A 19,947-nucleotide genomic window follows, 5' to 3' on the forward strand; every position below is an offset into this window, starting at 1 on the left:
CATAGGCGTGCGCTCGTGCATACGCGAGACGGAGTAGTTACAAATGATGTTTCTTGTATCGCGATCTCGTGAGATAAAACGCTTTCACGCACACACATGTAAAGTTAGTGCGGATACGTGCTCCAATATAAAAAAAAAAACACAGTGATCCGAAGTCTCTCGATAACTTGTTAAGCTTTGTAGATATATATTTTTGAGTTATACGTACGTGAATGTGGACTGCGTGTAATTATATGTATATATCGTTTCACGATCAGACCGTAACATTAGTCTTGCATTCACGTTTGTGATTACTCGCATGTATCCCCGATCACGTCCGGTTAATATAACTAAATCGATATGACTGAAGAATCGTTGATTACAGAAAGGAAATCTCTTAATGAAAAGTCTTGTAACATGTTAACATTATTAAGAATATTATTAGAAAAGATAATAGCAACGTATTTCGAGATTGTGTTTAACATACAAAAAATTTAGTTTTTTGTAACATATCTTGATATTTAGTCATATGCTGCTTGTTTGAAAAAATTTCCATTTATATTAAATGCACATCTTCCATTTGAATAAATAAAATCTAAAATCAATATTGTACGATACTAAATATTGCATTAAAATGTTAAATATTGTATTAAAATCAATGTCGTATGACATTAAAAAAAAATAGCATAAACTGAAATGTATATTATCAATTCTTTATCTTATACATTATATTTATAACTAATAATTTTATTATTATTTATAACTCCAATAATTCATTACATTGCAGTATTATAAAAATTTGAATAAGGTGCACCTACATATGAGTGCTTTAAGAAAGATACGTGCACTACAATAACAGTTTTTATACAGTAAAGTTGTTTAATAATACAGCAAACACAAATTAAAACTTTGAAAACTAAACGATGTAATAAAGTAAACGATGTAATAGTAATTATGTAATAGTATATAACTCTACGTTTGTTATTTACGTAACAGAAATCCTTGCTTTCGAGTCATCTCCACGATGCATTGTAGTCCAGTTTTCTCTTTCTCTCTCACCTACAACTCCTTTGCTTCGCACGAAAGCGGAGGCAGATGCACTAAATAGCCCACAGAGAAACCAAACCACTGCCATCTCTGCTGTCATGAATGCGGGCGAAGGGTGCATTTTATGGGGTATCGCGAGCACTCACCGACCTTACCCTCGAGCTGAGCTTTTTGCTTTTGTTTCGAAATCAATCACCGTAACGTTTACGTGCTTTTTGCATATCTTTGGGCATTCTGTATCTTTTATACAAATAATTATTTCATATAAATCATTCCCCATCAAATATGCTATATCATATAATTAATTTTTACAAATAATACCTCTTCTTTATAGAAATAATAATTAATATTTATGTTTGATGAAAAAAATTTATTAAATCTTAATACATATTTCTTTGAATAGTATATCTACTAAGTAAATATTTATTTACTTACAGTAAATAAATATGTATTCAATTAAGAATGATAATTAAATCAAATTAATGGTTCTTGTATCAAATAAAGATATTTACGTTTAGTAAAGATATTTACTTAGAACTATTCAAATAAATGTTTATTAATTTTTTTCAGTCTAAAATAACGCAATTATTTATAGTAATTATGTGTATTAGTATAAATTTTAGAATTTTTGGTGTTGTGAAGATGATATAATTAACAGATAAAATTTTAAAACCTATTTAATTGTAAGAACTCATGGGAAAAGTAAGATTATTATTTTTAAACTTTTATATAAAACTTACATAAAGATGCAGACCCTGCATACCGTATTTAATATATTTATATGAATATCTCATAAATATGCGCCATCGGTTAGACTAAGCAATGAAGTTGACCGCGTGTGCTTTATGGGCGCTTGATCCGATATAAGAAGAATTTGGTTTATGAAGGATCGGGCGAGGAAAGCAGGGACCCTCGTTGCTATCGACGTCACACCTTATTTATTAAACGTATCCTATAAATCAATACGATTGTGAAATAATAATGATTATATTTCAGGAAAAATTATTTAGTGTAACGCTAAAAGAAATATATTTTTGTTTGTATTTTTTGAATTTAATAAGCTTTTTATTCTTACTATTTATGGTTTATAAATATAATCAGTAATATTTATTTCGCGCTAATAATAACCACGATTAATATTTATAATTAATCGTTAATAATCTAAAAAATTGACTGCTAAAGTAGGTTTCATAATATCTATAACGATAAATAGAAATTCTTAAATGCGTAGTGAAATATAGTCATCCATTGCATTAAGTTAATATTAACATTAACATTAATTTAGTTCGACTATGAGTGCTGAAGAAGTAGGTACAAGCGAGATACATTTTCTGCGAATCCGGCAAACATTTAGATATCATTATTTTTTTTCAGACCGATTACAGATAAGAGCTTCAGATATTAAATACACAGGATAAATCCGTGACTCTGTACGGATTTATCTTAAAGCCAAACATAAGTCCACAGAATTAATAGCTTGAATTCTTTCGACCATACGATAAGGACTTCCGTGCGAGCAATTAAACAATTCTTAATTATTCGATTGAGATAACGCAAGTAACTGGATACTTGTTTTCCGCGTATCCTTATCTCGATGAGACAAAATGGGTATTCTTTGCGCCGGATAAGATCTTCCTGATTACGGAAATGATTATTTTACCAACATATCTTTCCCCATTTTATCATTCCGTAAAACGAAAATTTATAAAATTGTACACAAAAATTTCTGTTTCTCTAAAGCGAGTCTTTTTGTTCAAACAAACAATGTTTCAGAGAAGATACTTCCAGAAATTAATCTTATAATCACACTTCTCAATTATTGCGATACGTTTCAGGTCTACTGTCGTTACATCGAACAATTCTATTTATCCGGATCTCTCTATGAAAATATCGAATGTTTTGAAAACACGAGAGTTTATCGCACAAGAAAAAATTGCACTCTCGCATCTCTTCGCGACCAAAATTTTTTCTAAACGATCGCCCTACCAATCTCGCAACAGCTTACTTCATGCAGATGTACAATAAAAACATGTATGTACATAAAAGCAACTGACACGATATCGTTTTTATCGTACTGATCTGTCCAACGTCTTTTTTTCTCCATGACAGACGGTTGTATGTTCGATCCGCTCGGCAACTCGGTACTTACGAAATGACAAGTTTCATCAGGCGATGCAATTTCCAATGTGCCGTAAAGAAACACGACTTTATTCCAGTGACATTTCATAGAGTTCTATTGTTTAAAAGTGCGAAAAGCTCGTATATATGTATAAAGCGGACACCGTAAAGTCTTCACGAGCCTTAAACCAAAAGCACCGAAATGCGCCACGCAGAAGGCGACAGGGCCGAGTGGCCGTATAATTTATGCGATCATAGATGTAATCGCATTTGAATATTCACAACTATGCGCGCGTCGCCGAAGAGGGGGAAGACGAGGAGGGAGCCAGTAACTTTATAATTACCAAGTAAATTACCTTTCCTCCGGCTCCTCGCCCTCCAGTTAGCGTCAAACCACGTACGAGAGCGAGGGCGCTTCGCGCTCCGTGGAAGGTGAATTTATTGAAAATTAAGTCCGATTTTATCGCGCGGAAAGTTTCCAATTTTCCACGGTTACTTTCGCGTTCTATTTCGACGGCCGCGAGGAATTTGTGACGAAAGCCGACGGAGTGCTTAATAAACGGTCCTACTTTCCCTCCATCTAGCTCGCTATCGCCTCTCTCCATATCTCTCATAGCTTCTTTCCCCTTCATATATTCTTCACCATTTCTCATCATCTTTGTGAAGCCAAACTCGCTGCAAGATCGTTAAAATATCTCCCACGCAAATTATCGGGCGAATTTGAAAAGATATTTTCTAACATCTACGTACTTTTACATAATTGTCATGTTTACAGTGGCAATGAAACTTAAGAATGTTTTGACTGCATCAGCTAAAAATATCAGCTAATAAAAGAAAATATCAGCTAATATTAGTAGAAAAATTTTGTCGTAAATACACGCTAAAACCAACTACAAAAAACAAAACAACAAATTAGTAATTGGCTTTTAATGATTCAATTACATATTTTGCTACAATTTTATATATATTCTTTTTAAAAAATAAATGAATCCAAATAAACTTTTGCACGAATATTTGTTAGAATTTTATTAATATATATATGTACAAAATTTAACTTAATTCGCGCAATGCTTTCTCAAATTTGCAAGTACTGCAAAATTACACGATTTTACATAAGAATTAAGACAAATAAACAAAATTAAATAACTTTGAAACTAGATAAGAGAATTATGCTTAAATTTTAAGTAGATATTCGAATGTAATAATAGAATAATCAATAAAGTTTTATATTTTTTATATTTTTGTTATTAAATTGTGCCACATATATAGTCTTAAAATACAATATTATAAATAGAAAAAGTGAAAAGATAAGTTTTCACAAAATAAATAGGTATCACTTTTGCAAAAAAAGCGTACTATATCATATATTATCTATCCCATCAAAAAATGTATTATGTTAACTTTGTCAATGGATTCCAGCTTGGCTTGAAAACCAACAAATTTATTTATATTAACACCATCTGTCAATCTTAGCATTTGAAAAAACATTAATTTTTTTCTGTTCACCGCATCCAATTTCGATTTTCGTATCAATGATTCGTAAAAGTTTCACACTCCACGACATGAAACGGTGGTAGGCATGAGCGCATGATGTGGGAAAAGAATATACCCGGGAGGTAGGACGTAGAGATGTAGGAGACACTGGGATGAGGCGAACACAAAATACACAGAGTTTACCTAATGGAATACGAACTTCCGATAACTATTGTAATGAAATTATCTGAAAACTGTCGGGGTACCGCGCACTGGGTGCACTAACACAAAATTAATGCGCGACCGACTACGTTATATGTTTTACATATTAAATTCCGAAATTACCGCATAGGCATCGAGTGTCCACGAATTTGCACGAACGTTTACATTTTTATTCGGGTAAAATATCAAAACGCGGGCGAAATACGGTTAGTATATACGCAAAAAAAAATATTTTGCTGCTCCAGTTAGAATTATAGCTGTTTTTGTATCTGATAGAAAATTATGTATCATACGCATAGAATTTATAGCACAAATCTAAATTCTATCTCTGTCATTTATATGATTAGATGCAATACATATCCAATATCGCAGTACCTGCTAAAAATTCATCTATTCCAGCTATTTTTCGTACTTAGATAATTTTCGCTGTAACTGCAAGATCACTTTTTTGAGTGTATCAGGTTCGTGTACATCACGATAAAATTATGATATTGACGAAATGTCATCGACATGTAGATAAATCTTGATTTAAAATACAATTTATAAGCCTCAATGTGATAATACACTACACAAAACGAATGGGATTTAAAAAAAGTAATGTTATATCAACTACTTTCGCGCGGTTACTGCCCATGTTAAATACACAATAGTGAACTAGTTGCAATTCCAACCGTGAAATTTGAAATATTGTGAATCCTTGATTTATAAATGTGTGTATAGGTAGAAAAATTTATTTTCATGAACCAGCAAGCGTATTGGATTTATAGCGTGTAGAAAAATAGTCGAAACAATCGTTATAGAAACTTTTTATTATATACATAGTTATTTCTAAAATATACAATCCTGAGTGCTCATAATTTACGTTTTTCAGTGTTTAGTATTGAAGAACCAGAGACAAAAATTAAAATATTAAATATAAGTATATAATTATTATATATGTTATTATAATATTATTATATACGTCATTAGTATGTAAAGCTTTAGCTTAAAACAAAAAAATCATTTCGTTTTTTAATTATGTTTCTACATATAGATCTAATGTTATTATTGTTTATTGCTTTTATTAATATTTAAACAAAAGATATTGCAAAATTTTTTTTAAGAAACATCTTATTTCAGCATTAAAAAAGTAACGGAAAAGTAACGAATTGTTACTTTTTAAGTAATAGTAACTAACAAGGAAAGGGACGCAACTGTCCTCCTCCGATTTTAATGAGCTTTTAATATATTATTCTCCAGACAAAAATAAGCGACACGTATTTTTTTATACGTGTTCATACGCACTTTTAGGAGATGAAACACTCTTTAGAAGAAAATCGGTTTTTCTCTTTAGAAGCGAATATCGCCAGAACTATAACAGATAGAAAAAAATTTTCAGAATGAAAATTAAATGGCTTCAAGAGTACTTTAAAACTATAAAAAAATTTTTTTTAATTATTTATTTGTAACAATTATTTATTTATAAAGAAAAAATTTTTTTTCTTTATAATTATATTTCTAAAGTACTCTTAATGCCATTCAATTTTCATTATGAAAATTTTTTTCTATCTCTTACAGTTCTAGTGATATTCGCTTCGAAAGAGAAAAACCGATTTTCTTGTAAAGGGTGTTTCATTCCCTAAAAATGTGTATGGACACGTATAAAAAAATATGTGTCGCTTATTTTTGTCTGGAGAATAACATATTAAAAGCTCATTAAAATCGGAGAGGGACAGTTGCATCCCTTTCCTTGTAAGTTATTTTTTAGAAAGTAACTTTCCATTCTTTGATATATACAGATTATATAATAACCATTATTTCTCCAATAAAAAAACATAGATTTGGTCTAATATATCATTCGTTGTAATCGTAAGTTTTCGCATAAGTAGTCGAGAAGCGAGATAATCGTTTTAAGAGCAACATCCCTATCAAAAGTGTCGATAAAAGACAGAAGTTATGCCGTCGTAATTGTTTGGTTCTTTAAAGGAAAATTTGCGTACGAAGAAAGGAGAAGAAAAGAATCAGAGTGCAGGAGGTAAAAATTTATTTCAAATTTAATGTGAATTAAAGTAAAACGAGTCCCTCTTATCGGCGAATATTCTTCTCTCTCTCTCTCTCTCTCTCTCTCTCTTTCTCTCTCTCTTGCGGACTTTATGACACTCACCCGGCTCTCTGTTTCGATTTTTGTCGGCTAGAGAGCCTTCGCACGCGCGTCTCTTTCCCGCATATATATATCTATTGCGGGGACAAAACAGTAAAAAAGAAAGGACCGAATTTATTTATAAGTATTACCCCCTGGACAAACGACAAATTGGAGTCGTTTCATCGACCGAAAACTGGAAAACGCCTCTTACCCTCTCGACCACACTCGTATTTCAATTACGCGGATTTGTATGGCGCGTCGTTGTTCCACTCGAATAAGGAAAATGCTTTACCTGATGTTCATGTCAGGGATTTTGAGGGAACCGCGGGAATCCTCGATAGCCATTGTCGATGGAATTACTCGAAGAGCAGTATTGGAAGCAAATGTTAGATAACATAGCGTTCGAATATTTACGGATCTATACATATTTCGGAGTGTATGTAAAAGATATTCTTTGAATTTTCTCATAGGATTCTTCTGGTAATTAATACATGCTAAACTACTGACATTAGTTAACAGTTTGACTTTTAATCACAATTTTAATAATACATAGGACTAAGTTTTTTTTACATCTCTAATACATTTCCGATAGTGAAATAATGGACCAAACATATTTTTTAATTAGTTTGTCGATTGTCGGAATGTAATGACCGATCGATGACGTCAATTGACAGAAATGTAATGCCCGATCTCAACGATATAATTTGGGTCGAGTAAGTCCAACTTACAATAGTGATTTATCATTTTTTATCTTGTAGTATTTCCTATAGTATAGATAGAAGGAGGAAAGTTTAATTAACTTAATTGAACTTAGATGTAAGCGACGTTGGTACAGACAGTCCTAAATGGATTATATCCAGGATTTGGGGCAGTTTAAATCGTATGCGGAAGGTTCCCACAGCGACGGCCAACTCTAGAAACCGGCGGGGTTAGCAATATGCGAGTGAAATTCCGTATCAACGTTAAATCCATACGGAAGTACACTCGGTACGTGTGCCTGCAGAATGCCCGACATAATTACACAGTCGGGACCGCATAACAGCATTTAACTAGTCGTTCGTAATTACCGAGTTACCGTACCGCGAAAATGCAACAAATCAGAAATGAAGGATATGCATATAGATGTTAATTGGCTGACGATGCATCTTGAAATGAATCACGCGTCGACGACGGGCATACAGTATAAACGCGAGTCGATTAAACGTGACATTCCGAAAGTTAAATTGCGTTTACTTAATGGTAATCCGCGTCTAAATGCGCTTACGTGTTACGTTACTCCGACCGTAACCTGCGAAGCGCGTATCTACTTCACATTAGTTTAATGTTAAGTCTCGATTTAAACACGAAATGGAGCAAGATTTGCTTCCTAAGAATTTAAGTTTACGGCTGATAGAGGTATATAGCAACACACACACACACGCGCGCGCGCGCACTACTAAGCGTAAAATAATATATAAGTATCTAAATATTAATATACAAAAACACATTAATGCGTTTGCATTATACTCCAAGTATTCAAATTCTGAAGAAATCTGTTTTCTGACTTATAATCTTTCAGTATGAAATTAAATAATGTTCATGCACAAAATACTTAACTACGATAAGAGAAAATAATTAACTATGTAATAAGCATACAAATAATAAGCATAAAAATAAGTTTTTGCGTCAGGAATATTAGATACATTTTCAATTTAATAATAAGAAAGATATGGAGGATGAATAAAACGTGATGCGATTAATTTTGACATTATTAACGTCGGTAAAACTGAGCATATTGCGAAGGAATTATACAAAGAAATGGGACATAAAACATCTATTTGATACTATTATTTTGTGTCTCAATTACATCGGAACTAACCTATTTCGTGGGACAATGCCTCAGAATAATTTCCTCAACAAAATTGCCGCACGCCATTCTCCTCGGCAAGATCTCGTGGGACTCGACAACAAATGTCTTCTTGTTTCAAACGGTGTCGATCCGAATTCTCATTACACCTTGTATAGATGCGTCCAGTTATGCAAAAACTTTGCAACACTTTTTATGCTAATTAACTCTATCCAATCGAGACAAACTAAAAGTAACATGACATCAATGTTATAACTTTGCACTTAACAATATGAACGTAATACAACAAATTTTTTGACGTTATTTATAGAAAATGAAAGGAGTAACGCATGGTGTTATATAACAGTTACATTGTTAAATGTGAAATTATAACAATCCTTTTATGTAACTTTTAGTTTGTGTCGACTGGGTCTGCACTTTGCTCAAGAAGATGTTGTTATATTGTTATTCAATATTGCTGTATTTTCAAAAAATCAAAAATTCTTGTTTTAAAAATAGATAAAAAAATATTATATATTGTGGACACACACATATAAGATAGGTATACAAGAGCGAATTTTTTTTAAATTTTGCTTGTGCCAATATTTTCACGTCATGCTTATCGCTTCTTTTTACTGAAAGTGGCGCGACAGCTACAATTAACTTTATCGATTTTTTAAGATAACCGATACAAGCTTTGTTTCGTGGATTATTATCAGTATCGTATCTTTTCGATAATTTTATTCAGAATATTTGGTAATATATTTGTAAATTTCAGCTCTTATTTTAAATCCGCAATGATAAAAAAAAGAAGATAGAGATAAAAATCTCCAATAGACGGAAGAAAAGCATAGCTAATTGCCGAGCACACACTTACGACCTGTTGTCGCTCAGCCAGCGAACTTTATTGCTCGGATTACCATCGCACACTTGCCTGGATAACAGATAGTGTCACTTTTTTTAATCCATCCATCTGTTTTCTAATACGTTATTTCAATTATAGGAAGCAAAGTTGCGTAATATGAATAGTTTAAAAAGCAGTATATAATTAAATTAAATAAATAATGAAATACAAACAAAACTTTTTTTCAGGAATTAAATATACAATAGTTAGAACTAAAGTATGATAAATTTTATTATTATTTTTACTATTATTTTTACTATTATTTTTTTGTAACAATTATCTTTTTTACAATTAATTAATTTATTTTCTTTTTGACGTTCTTTATAGAAAATGAAGGGAGCAAAAGGAAACAGAGGTTCAAAAAACTGAAAATTGTCAAATATTTAATTAAATAATTAAAAACTGATGTAGAAAAATATATATGAAGAATGACTAAAACTCGAGACACAAATTAATTGCACGAAGCGATTACTGTAACGTGATCCCAAATTTTTCTTGACATTAATTTGTTCCGTTTAAGAACACAAGAATACCTTAGGACAGTATTCCAAGTAACTGTTATGTATGTATATAAGTACACCTACATACGTACGGTTCGTTCGCTTGTTATTTCGAAAACGATTGTTGAATTCATTTGTTCATTAAATTGTTTCTTCAATCAGTATGCTTTTTATCTAAGCATGCAAATAAATAAATAAAAATTTTTATCTTTTCTACAGCATAAAATAAAATAAAATGCACGTATTGTATATTTATCGATTTCTTTAATAATAAATATATAAATTATTTTATTTTTCTTATGCAATCATCATGGAAACTTTTTTGCGAGACATATTAAAAGATTATTTTATTAATGAAACTCCTAACTTATAAAAATGCGATTTTATTACAAGAATTTAACAAAAAACATATATAGAGATGAGAAATATGGTGGTATGAGTATACGTTAATATATTCTTTTTATCAGGTAGCGTTAGTAGTATTGGCCATTAACACGTTAATGGTCAATATTACTAAAGCTATATATTCCTGATAAAAAAAATTTTTTAAATATACTTATTATTTCAATTATGATTGTCTGCAACAATAATTGTAATATTATTTGTAAAAAAATTAAAATAATAAAAATTAATTAAGAATACTTTAATCTTTCAAAATATTTCAAACTAAAGAACGACTTCAAATTTAGTCTATTTTGTGGCTCTCAATTTTGTATCTGTAATGCTTAGGCAATATTGGAAACATTGAAAATTTGATTGTTTTGACACCTCATATCTCCAAAACTACTCCTATATATGCTTAAATTTTTTTCTGTGATTAATTCCATAATCTCAAATTTAGAGTTCTTTTTTTCAACTTGACTTTCATAAAATGTTGTTTGGAATAAAAATATCATAGAGTAAAAAACTTGACAGTATTTTAAAGTAAAATCTTTAGAATAATATCATTTTTCAGACCGCGTATGTGAGAGACACAATCGATAAGTAAAAGCCCTATACGGTCGAAGCTAAATCTTAAAATGCTTTAAATAATTCAATCTTGAATCACTAAATATGATATATATGTACTTGACATATATACCACAATTGTAGTCTAACGAACTGTGCACCGAAATATTTCCGGACTAAACACAATTAAACCACTACACAGTAGGCCAGACGACCCGAAAAACTGGCCAAAAGTTGAGTTTAAAATTTACTGTAAACAATATTTCATATGTCATAAGAATATCTGAGAGAACATATAAATGAACTGTATAATAAGGTTTTGGTAACAGGTTTCGAGGAATAGCCGCTTGATTACAAAATACAGGTGATAATTTCAGACCTATCTTTAAAATAAAAAACATTAAAACTATGAATATAAACTTTATAAATTAAATGTTTAAAAATCGTATTTGTTTTAAAAATGGACAAATAATAATGCTATACATTTATTTACTCTAAATATTAACACTACTTTCTGTGGCAGAGCTATTTACGCGAATATTTCTGATATAAATAGATTATGACTTCACACAAATCCATCGTGCCGACCTGTGCGGCCTCGGAATTAATTTTTTTTGATACTGTTTTGTTCGTATGAATATGGTTGACGAGAACAAGCTGCCACTTTTTGCTACTTTTGCTCGTTACTAAAGATATTTATTTTCCCATTACAACACAGTAGGCCAACAGACTCGAATAAGTGACCAAAAATCCATTTACTCCAGAATTTTGATAAAATTATGAAAAATTATGGTCATGTACTGTTCTTCGGATCGCTGATTTCGAATCTGATGTCAGAATTGCACAATTTCAAATGGCGGATCCAAAATAGCGAACAATTTTCTATAATAATTGTCTAATTTTTATGAAATTTCAGTAGTATATATCGATTTAAAAAATTTTTTTATTTTAAAATTTAAATGTACAATAGTTAAACTTTTTTGATTAATTAATTGATTATTAAATTGAAAATTGATTAATTAATTATTATTCAAACATAATTACAAATCTTTATCATACTACTCTTCATTAGTCAAATGACCGCAATCATGCAAACTTCCGTAAAAATTTGTAAAGCCGCTTGAGTCATCCTGTTTCTCGGTCTCGTTTGATTGAGAAAAAGGATACATAATTGGTCAAACTTAGGAATATCAAATAAGTGAATTACTTCTTTGAGGATAGCTCTGTGTTGTCTTTTCTGAATTCGCGCGCGCGCGCGCGAATTAAGGTTAAGTATAGATATATCTACACTTTTATCTAAAAATAAAGGCCTCGTGCCTCGGTAGTCTAATGGCTCAGGACGCTCGTACGGAATACAAGAGATCCGGGTTCGACTCCCGGGGTAATATTTTTCGCAATAAGTTTAATTACAGTTTTTCAGCATATTAATATCTTTGAAACTTAATGCCTGATTGAGCATCGAAATTATTAGAATTTAATTTAATTCGCGAAATTTACTATAGTGGTTTAATTGTGTTTAGTCCGGAAATATTTCGGTGCACAGTTCGTTAGACTACAATTGTGGTATATATGTTTTGGCGGTAATATTGAGTTGGTTAGGCCGGAAAAATGAATGACGCGCGGATCGTGTTCGATTCGAAGTATGATCGACCGCGAGGTTTCGTCCTGGTCCCCATTATTGGACTCATCAGTAAGGCATAGTGGGACCTGCCTTAGACGCCCGAGAAAGTATTAGATCGGGATCTTATTTAAACGGAATTCGTGTAACTAGGATGCTTACGAGAATCCGCACGAGACCCGTGAGACCTCTGGTGGCGAGTCGTCACAATGTCAAGTACATATATATCGTATTTAGTAATTCAAGATTGAATTATTTAAAATTTTTAGGTTTTAAAATGCCTTTTTAAAAATTGATCTACAACGATATTTTTCTTTACATCATTATCAATTATTTTTACATTACCTTATATGGAAAATAGAAACCCGGTGTAAAATTCCATATAAATAATATTTCCATCGATTTATAATGGGACACAATAATAATGCGATAAAACTTCGTTCACTGTCGAGAATCACCTACGAATCGTTATCACCCGGCTTGTTCCATCCCACGCGCGTCCGCTACGTCACGTTTGCTTAGTTTAATCCGTTACCCTTCCCATCCGTCAGCTTCGTCCACTATAGGTGTGGAGCGACATGAGGGTGACGAGAAACCCCTCCCCCCTCTTTCTCCCTAGGCGAACAAAAAGACAATCGTGGTTAATTGCCACGCACACTGTCCGATCACTTGTCACTCGTGATCCAATAGCCGAGGTCGGCGAATTCCATCGCTATTGTCCCTCCAGTCGCGTAGACGGTACGCGTGCAGCAGAGAAATCGGACGGGACTGTCAGAACTCGGGGGACGGTATCGCGAAGAAAGTGATAAGAAAAAGGACGACGATTCCACAGAGTGACCGTGCGGCCGAAGTATTAATTGCGATCGTCGCTATTTATTTGCTCTCCCTCCGGCGAATCCCATCAGGAAAATTGCTATGGAGGTCAGGTACGTGTTATGGCGCGACAACAGTGGAAACAGTGTATCTTCTCTGTTGAAAATTGTACCGATGAATGCCACGACCGCGGATGATAAGTAGTTTTTATACGCTGCGCGAATTCTTCGTGCGTCCCAAGTGATAAGAATATAAAAGATCAACGAGTGCAGTGTCAAATTCGCTGTTGCAAGATGTAACATATCATTTTTCTCATGAGTCATAAAAGAGTAAAAGATATTTCGTACAATACTGCTTCTTCTAATTTAAGGCTTTCTTCTAATTGTGTTATACGTATTTTTTAACAAAATAAAAAATTATGGAGAAATTACAGATTTTTCTGTATTATTTTCAAATACATATATAATACAGAAAAATCTGTAATTTCTCCATAATTTTTTATTATATAGAATAATTTTTTATTATATTCTCCATAATTTTATATTATATAGAGTAAAAAATTATTTTTAAAAAGTAGACTTGTTTTTAAAAAATAATTGAAATAAAATGAGAGAGAGAGAGAGAAGAGAGAGAGAAAATTTAAACTATGAAATTGTATTGTAAAATATAAATTTCAGAAAATATTATAAATTTCCCGAGAATTATAAATTTCCAAGTCTAGTCACTTTTTACAAGACTATACACCTTAATTGCATACATCCGAAAGTGATTTATTATAATTAATTCGCACTTAACGATCAGTCGGAAAAATGTGTTGACTGCGTTCTTTCCTAGAAACAGACATTAAACGTTATTAAACCACATTCCCAAGTTCGAGCAATTACACTGCTGGACTTAACAGTCTCAAGCAGAACAAGTTACGCTAAACAACGTCAAATGGCACTAAAATGAATCATAACTAATCCAAAAGTAACTTTTAATAATTAATCATTTTAGAGCTATTTTAATGTCATCGTGATTTTTTTTGTTCTATTTAGGTTATTAACATAATTACTACAGTACTAGATAATTGTACAAGAGATTTGAGAAAATAGGGCGATTGCACGTCCTTAATATATTCGCATCTGTGACACAATCGAGTGTTCTCAATATATAGAATGGCTCGCAAGAAATCCGCTTAGGAAGTTTACCGCAATCTTCTTTCTTCCACGTTGCAACGCGAACGAAAGAATCGTGCTAATATTCGAAACTTTGCTTATTCCCCAGAGTGTGTGCGCACGTTATTATGCAGCTCGTCATCGTTGTATCTGCATCCAATTTCATCGCCAACGCCGACGCCAGCGTAGATCGTCCCGAGGAGTGGGTCGTCAGGATAGCTGGAGGCTCGCAAGTAGCATCGCTATTAGCCACTCAGTCCGGTTACAAACACCATGGTCCGGTAAATCCTTCTATTAATTTCGCGTAAACAACATGATATTGCAAAGTCTTTTCGTCTATGCTGTCACATAATATCGCGAAAATTGCGAAATGTATTATTACATCGCGTTCATATATTTAAAAAACGAGAACATGGAATCAGTAACAAGAGACGATATATAACGTTTCCACTTTAAATCCTTAATTGCTACATGCCCCGAGAACGAGTAAAAACTGTGATACGTGATTCGGACGTGATTATATATGTATCATACAATTATTCAATCGGAAGGTATATGATATCGCGAAATGATTTCCGATTTACACATCAATGTTATCAATTTTATATTCTTCCGTTCCACTGATACATCCCGAAGGTAAAAAATTTACGTATTACTCACAATCAGTACATCACTGTTTAACGAATACTTAAAAATAGATTGATTTTATTCGGAGATTATCTCGCAGGAGATGACGTTTTATCAAACGTCTGACATATGGCGTGCAGTAAGTCGCATTATGATATCGAGCCTAAAAGCATATTATATATGTTACATGCATTAAAAATATGTAATTATATGCGTATTTTTTTGTGAACAATATCCATTTAATTTTAAATAAAAGATCTTCCCTTTTTGCTTTTCGAAAATTTATAAAATAAACATCAGTTAATATTATTTATCATTCATTTTGCTAATTTACTGTTACATCATTTAATAACTTGTTTAATTACTTAAACGTACATGTGTATTGTATATTATGCGACAAAAATGTTGAAATTTAATCAAATTTACTTGTTTAATTGTTTTTTTTATTTATAACAATTAAATTATATTTAATTGTTTAATTTTGCCAATTATTTGACGATTAAATTTTGAGATAATATAAAATTCTTTTTCAAAAGTCACTTATTGAGGAAGTTGATTAAACTTCAACATTTTTGTCGCATAATATACAATACACATGTACGTTTAAGTAATTAAACAAGTTATTAAATGATGTAACAGTAAATTAGTAAAATGAATGATAAATATTAACTGATGTTTATTTTAATTGTCGTTGAAAAACCAATTCTAAATTAATTAAAAAATTTGTACGTTAAAGATTCAACGTATATATTAGAAATATATGTATCTATAGCATATAGATAATTTCATTCTATAATAACTTTTTCATTTTTAAAAACTGTCTACCTTTAGAAAAATCTTGTCTTAAGAAATATAAAAGTTAAGTTCTATATACACATATATAATGTGAACAGAATAAAGTTAAACTTAGAATTGGACATTGCACAAATGGCTAACAATAAGTTATCAAACAATTGTTCAACTTTTAATTGCATCTTACTGTCCTTCACTTTACTTTTAAAAAGGAGTTACAGATATCTTGACAAACTTATTCCTTGACTCAGCGAATGTCCGACGAAAGAAAATCTAACTGATTTTTTTTAGTTGACGGTAATAATGATTCAATATAAACATCCTAAGTAGCACACAACACCTATAAAGCGTTAAAAAAACGCTGTTTGCAAAGCATTTTGCAAGTTAGAAGTTTATTTAAATATAAAGATAACTTCAAATATTTTAGACAAAGGAATTTCTGCAATTTGATAAAAGGAGAATAATTTTGTATTAAATTATCCTCCTAAAATAATAAAATAATCTTCAATATCTACTAAAGAAGGACCAATAAAGTCGCGCAACACGGACATAGAAATACGTATGGATACCAAGGGATGCTGCTCCCGTGGAGGTCAGCAACATCCCACGAAAGCTGTAAAAAGTATCCCAATTTCTGCGAAAAGTTTCCATCCTATGGGTCCCATTCAGCTCGCACATACAGTTCGGGAAAAAGGAATGTCCATCGTATGTGGGTGGAGAAATTTTCGCCTTGCCCGACTGAGTCTTTAAAGAAACATTCATACATATACCTCACCGCCCTCGAATCTGACCGAAGAGGGCGAAATGTATTTTGGAGTTCCGGCAGTGTGAATAATACGAGAACATCGGATACACTGACGACCGCCAAATCATTTCCTTTGCTATATGGATGACTGCAAAGAGATTATCCCCGTAAACGGAGCCTCACGAGCCATTTGATCGCACGTTCATTCCGTTCCGTTCGCGTCGCCTTTACCGCTCACAGACGTCTCTCGCACGGGTCTCAGGTCTGGTGTACTTTGCAAAACGAGATTCTTTGCGAGATCACCGCGAGAACCTGAGAGAAAATATCGGGACGAATAGGACCGATATCGCATCTTTTCCTTTGACAGGAACATCTCAGGCAATCGCCTTATTTTCATCCGTAAACGCTGAGCGCCGCCGAGTGCTCCTTACAATTTTTGGTACGTAATATTGGAAGACGAGGAGAAACAGCAATACCAGTCCAATTTCCTAGGAATATCTCGTTAATCATGTGTTAAATCGAACAGCATATTGCCTACCGTAGTGTGCTATTTTCATGCGGATTAATAATGCGTTTGTGTAAACGTACATACATGTAATCCATATGAGATCAAACAATTAAATTTCAAAACATAATCGCGTAAGTAAAATTTAAAGATTTGAGTTTTATTTCTAATAAATCATATCCGATTGTATCATCTAAAGATTTTGAATATAAAATCATAGATGCTTAGAAAATTAATTTACATTTACATACAAATTAATATTTTTTATAGTGTGATTATTTATTAAAGAAGCAAGGATCTAAAGCTCGATTTAAACCGTTTGCAATAACTTGTAGACTTTTGCATTTTAAGAACACCATATACAAATCTTGATGTCTCCGTGCACAATAAACCGAAAACGGAGTTGGAATTGTAAAGTATTGCCGCCTACAACCGATAGTATCTATAGTTATCGTGCACTTTACACAACGAGTTTTGCCTCGTCGTGTTCAAGAAGCATCGATGAAATGATATCATATCTTTCTCCTTGGCTTTGACGAGGTACTGTACAATCGATGCCTTCCATCTGTCCCACGATACGTGTTATGCGTCGTAAATGCTAAGCCTGCTTCTGAAAAAAACATTTTAATATGTTGAATTGTGTGCTTTAAAAATTTCTTTTATAGTGTAATATATCTAATACAGTGTAGGCAATGAAACTATTTTTTAAAGAGCATAGATAATTTTAGTTTACGATTTCTTGCATATATAAATTTTTCAGTAAGGATTTTATATGTTTCGAGTGCCATGTCTCTTTATTTCTGATTTGTCGCATCGTTACTACACGTTTTAGCTGCTCGCACAGTGACATGATTTTTCTTAACGATCTGTCATAATTATATAAATAAAATATGTAAGTTGCTTTTTCAACTTTTCAAACGTCTTCCGACGTTTTCTCTTTAAGTGCAACATTTTTAATCGACAAACTACAAGCTACATGCGAAAGGAATCACGAGGGACCGCAGCAACTGCAACTGCCTTGCCAAGCACGCGGTTTACCGCAATCCGCGAGCGAGCGCAATGCGTGAGATTGCTCTTAGGTTGTCTGTAAGTGCATATATCCAGTGCGGTTACGACATGTAATTATTTCATATAATTAAGCCCACTCGTAACGACCAGGAGTACGCGACGTAACCGCGATGTTAACGGGCCGAATGGAAAAGTAATGAACGCGTTTCAAAGAGCTTAATTGCCCACGCAAAGTTGTACGTGACTCGTAGAGTGCCCTATAATTTACAGCATTTATTATCATTTATGCCTACTCTTTAGTTTGCATCGCCATGTACTGTTAAATAATTCAATGTATGCATGAATTCACACGAACAATTGTAAGTCGCGTGAACAAAAGTTTATTATTCGTAGCAACTTATTTAGTGCATCTATGCAAAACGCTGCAATTAATATTTTACGATATAAAATGAACAAAGGTAGTGTGTAATACGTCCATATAAGGATTTTTATTTGAGCTCAATAAACCCATGGATCTGAACTCAGTATACTGCGGACACTTATTTTCACTTACACTTTACATACACATACTTTTATAAATGAAAGTGCAATAAACGTTTACAGAAAAATAACACCAAAATACAATTTTATTTAAGAATAATAAAAAGAATAAGAATAAGAACGTTATTTAAACAACGTACGTATGAACAGTATACGTATTTAATATGAACAGAGTAAAAAAAGAAAAAAATTTATTTTTTATTTATATCTCTTAATTTAGAAAAGGAGACGTGAAGTTTGACATCGTTGATTTGTAGAATGTATAATAAGAGCAGAACTTCTATATAATCATTGCTCTATAATAATAAAATAACAGTATAAATTAGGAATAATGTATTACACTGGAGAACGTGGTTTCTGTTTGAATAAAAAATACCATTCCCGATGTATTTTCGCGCGCTGAACACGAATCCGGTAATGAAATTGCTCTATCACGTCAGGTTTGTGAGAAAAGTGAAGTTAAAGGTGTCAAAATTGACGTTTGTTGACATATTTGTGATTTTTTTGCTAGCGAAGTAAATTTTTTTTTCTACTTTCGTTCACGCCATCTTAAAGTGCTAACTTTTATCTTTCTTTAAAATATATTTTTTTTAACGCCATAAGTTTTGTTTTCACCGAGATAATTTCTGCGTAGTCATGCAAAGAAAAACGTTTTGTGCCAAAAATGTTTTTGAAGAAAAACTTTTAAGAACTGTGTCATGGTTTTAGTAGCAAGGTTTTTAAGGTCACTAAATCCGAATCTGAAGTCAAATTTTCGAAATTCAAAATGGAGGATTTAATATAGCGGAAAAATTTGTCATCGCAAAAAATTTTTATCACAAAAATTTGTCATGATGACAAATTTTTCCGCCATATTGAATTCTCCATTTTGAATTTCGAAAATTTGACTTCAGATTCGGATTAAACCTTGCTACTAAAATCATCACACAGTTCTTAAAAGTTTTTCTTCAAAAACATTTTTGGCACAGAACGTTTTTCTTTGCGTGACTACGCAGAAATTATCT

The 19,947-nt window shown here is 32.2% G+C and overlaps 1 protein-coding gene across 2 annotated transcripts in view; it reads left to right on the forward strand.

Annotated features, from left to right (window-relative positions):
• Window positions 1–3,544: 3,544 nt before the first annotated feature.
• LOC108730987 (neuroendocrine convertase 1) overlaps window positions 3,545–19,947 on the forward strand; it is a 50,247-nt gene continuing 33,844 nt past the window's right edge. Inside the window, exons 1-2 of one of the 2 annotated variants that reach the window (XM_018461028.1) lie at window positions 3,545–3,576; window positions 14,836–15,007. In XM_018461028.1, the coding sequence (XP_018316530.1) occupies window positions 14,855–15,007 (153 nt within the window). In that variant the 5' untranslated portion in view covers window positions 3,545–3,576; window positions 14,836–14,854. Of the gene's footprint in view, window positions 3,577–13,499; window positions 13,683–14,835; window positions 15,008–19,947 lie in introns of those variants that run through there. The other variant, XM_018461021.1, reaches the window with a different exon arrangement.

This window comes from Mycetomoellerius zeteki, unplaced genomic scaffold (assembly GCF_001594055.1).
Source record: "Mycetomoellerius zeteki isolate Tzet28-1 unplaced genomic scaffold, Tzet1.0 scaffold12, whole genome shotgun sequence".
Lineage (NCBI taxonomy): Eukaryota > Metazoa > Arthropoda > Insecta > Hymenoptera > Formicidae > Mycetomoellerius > Mycetomoellerius zeteki.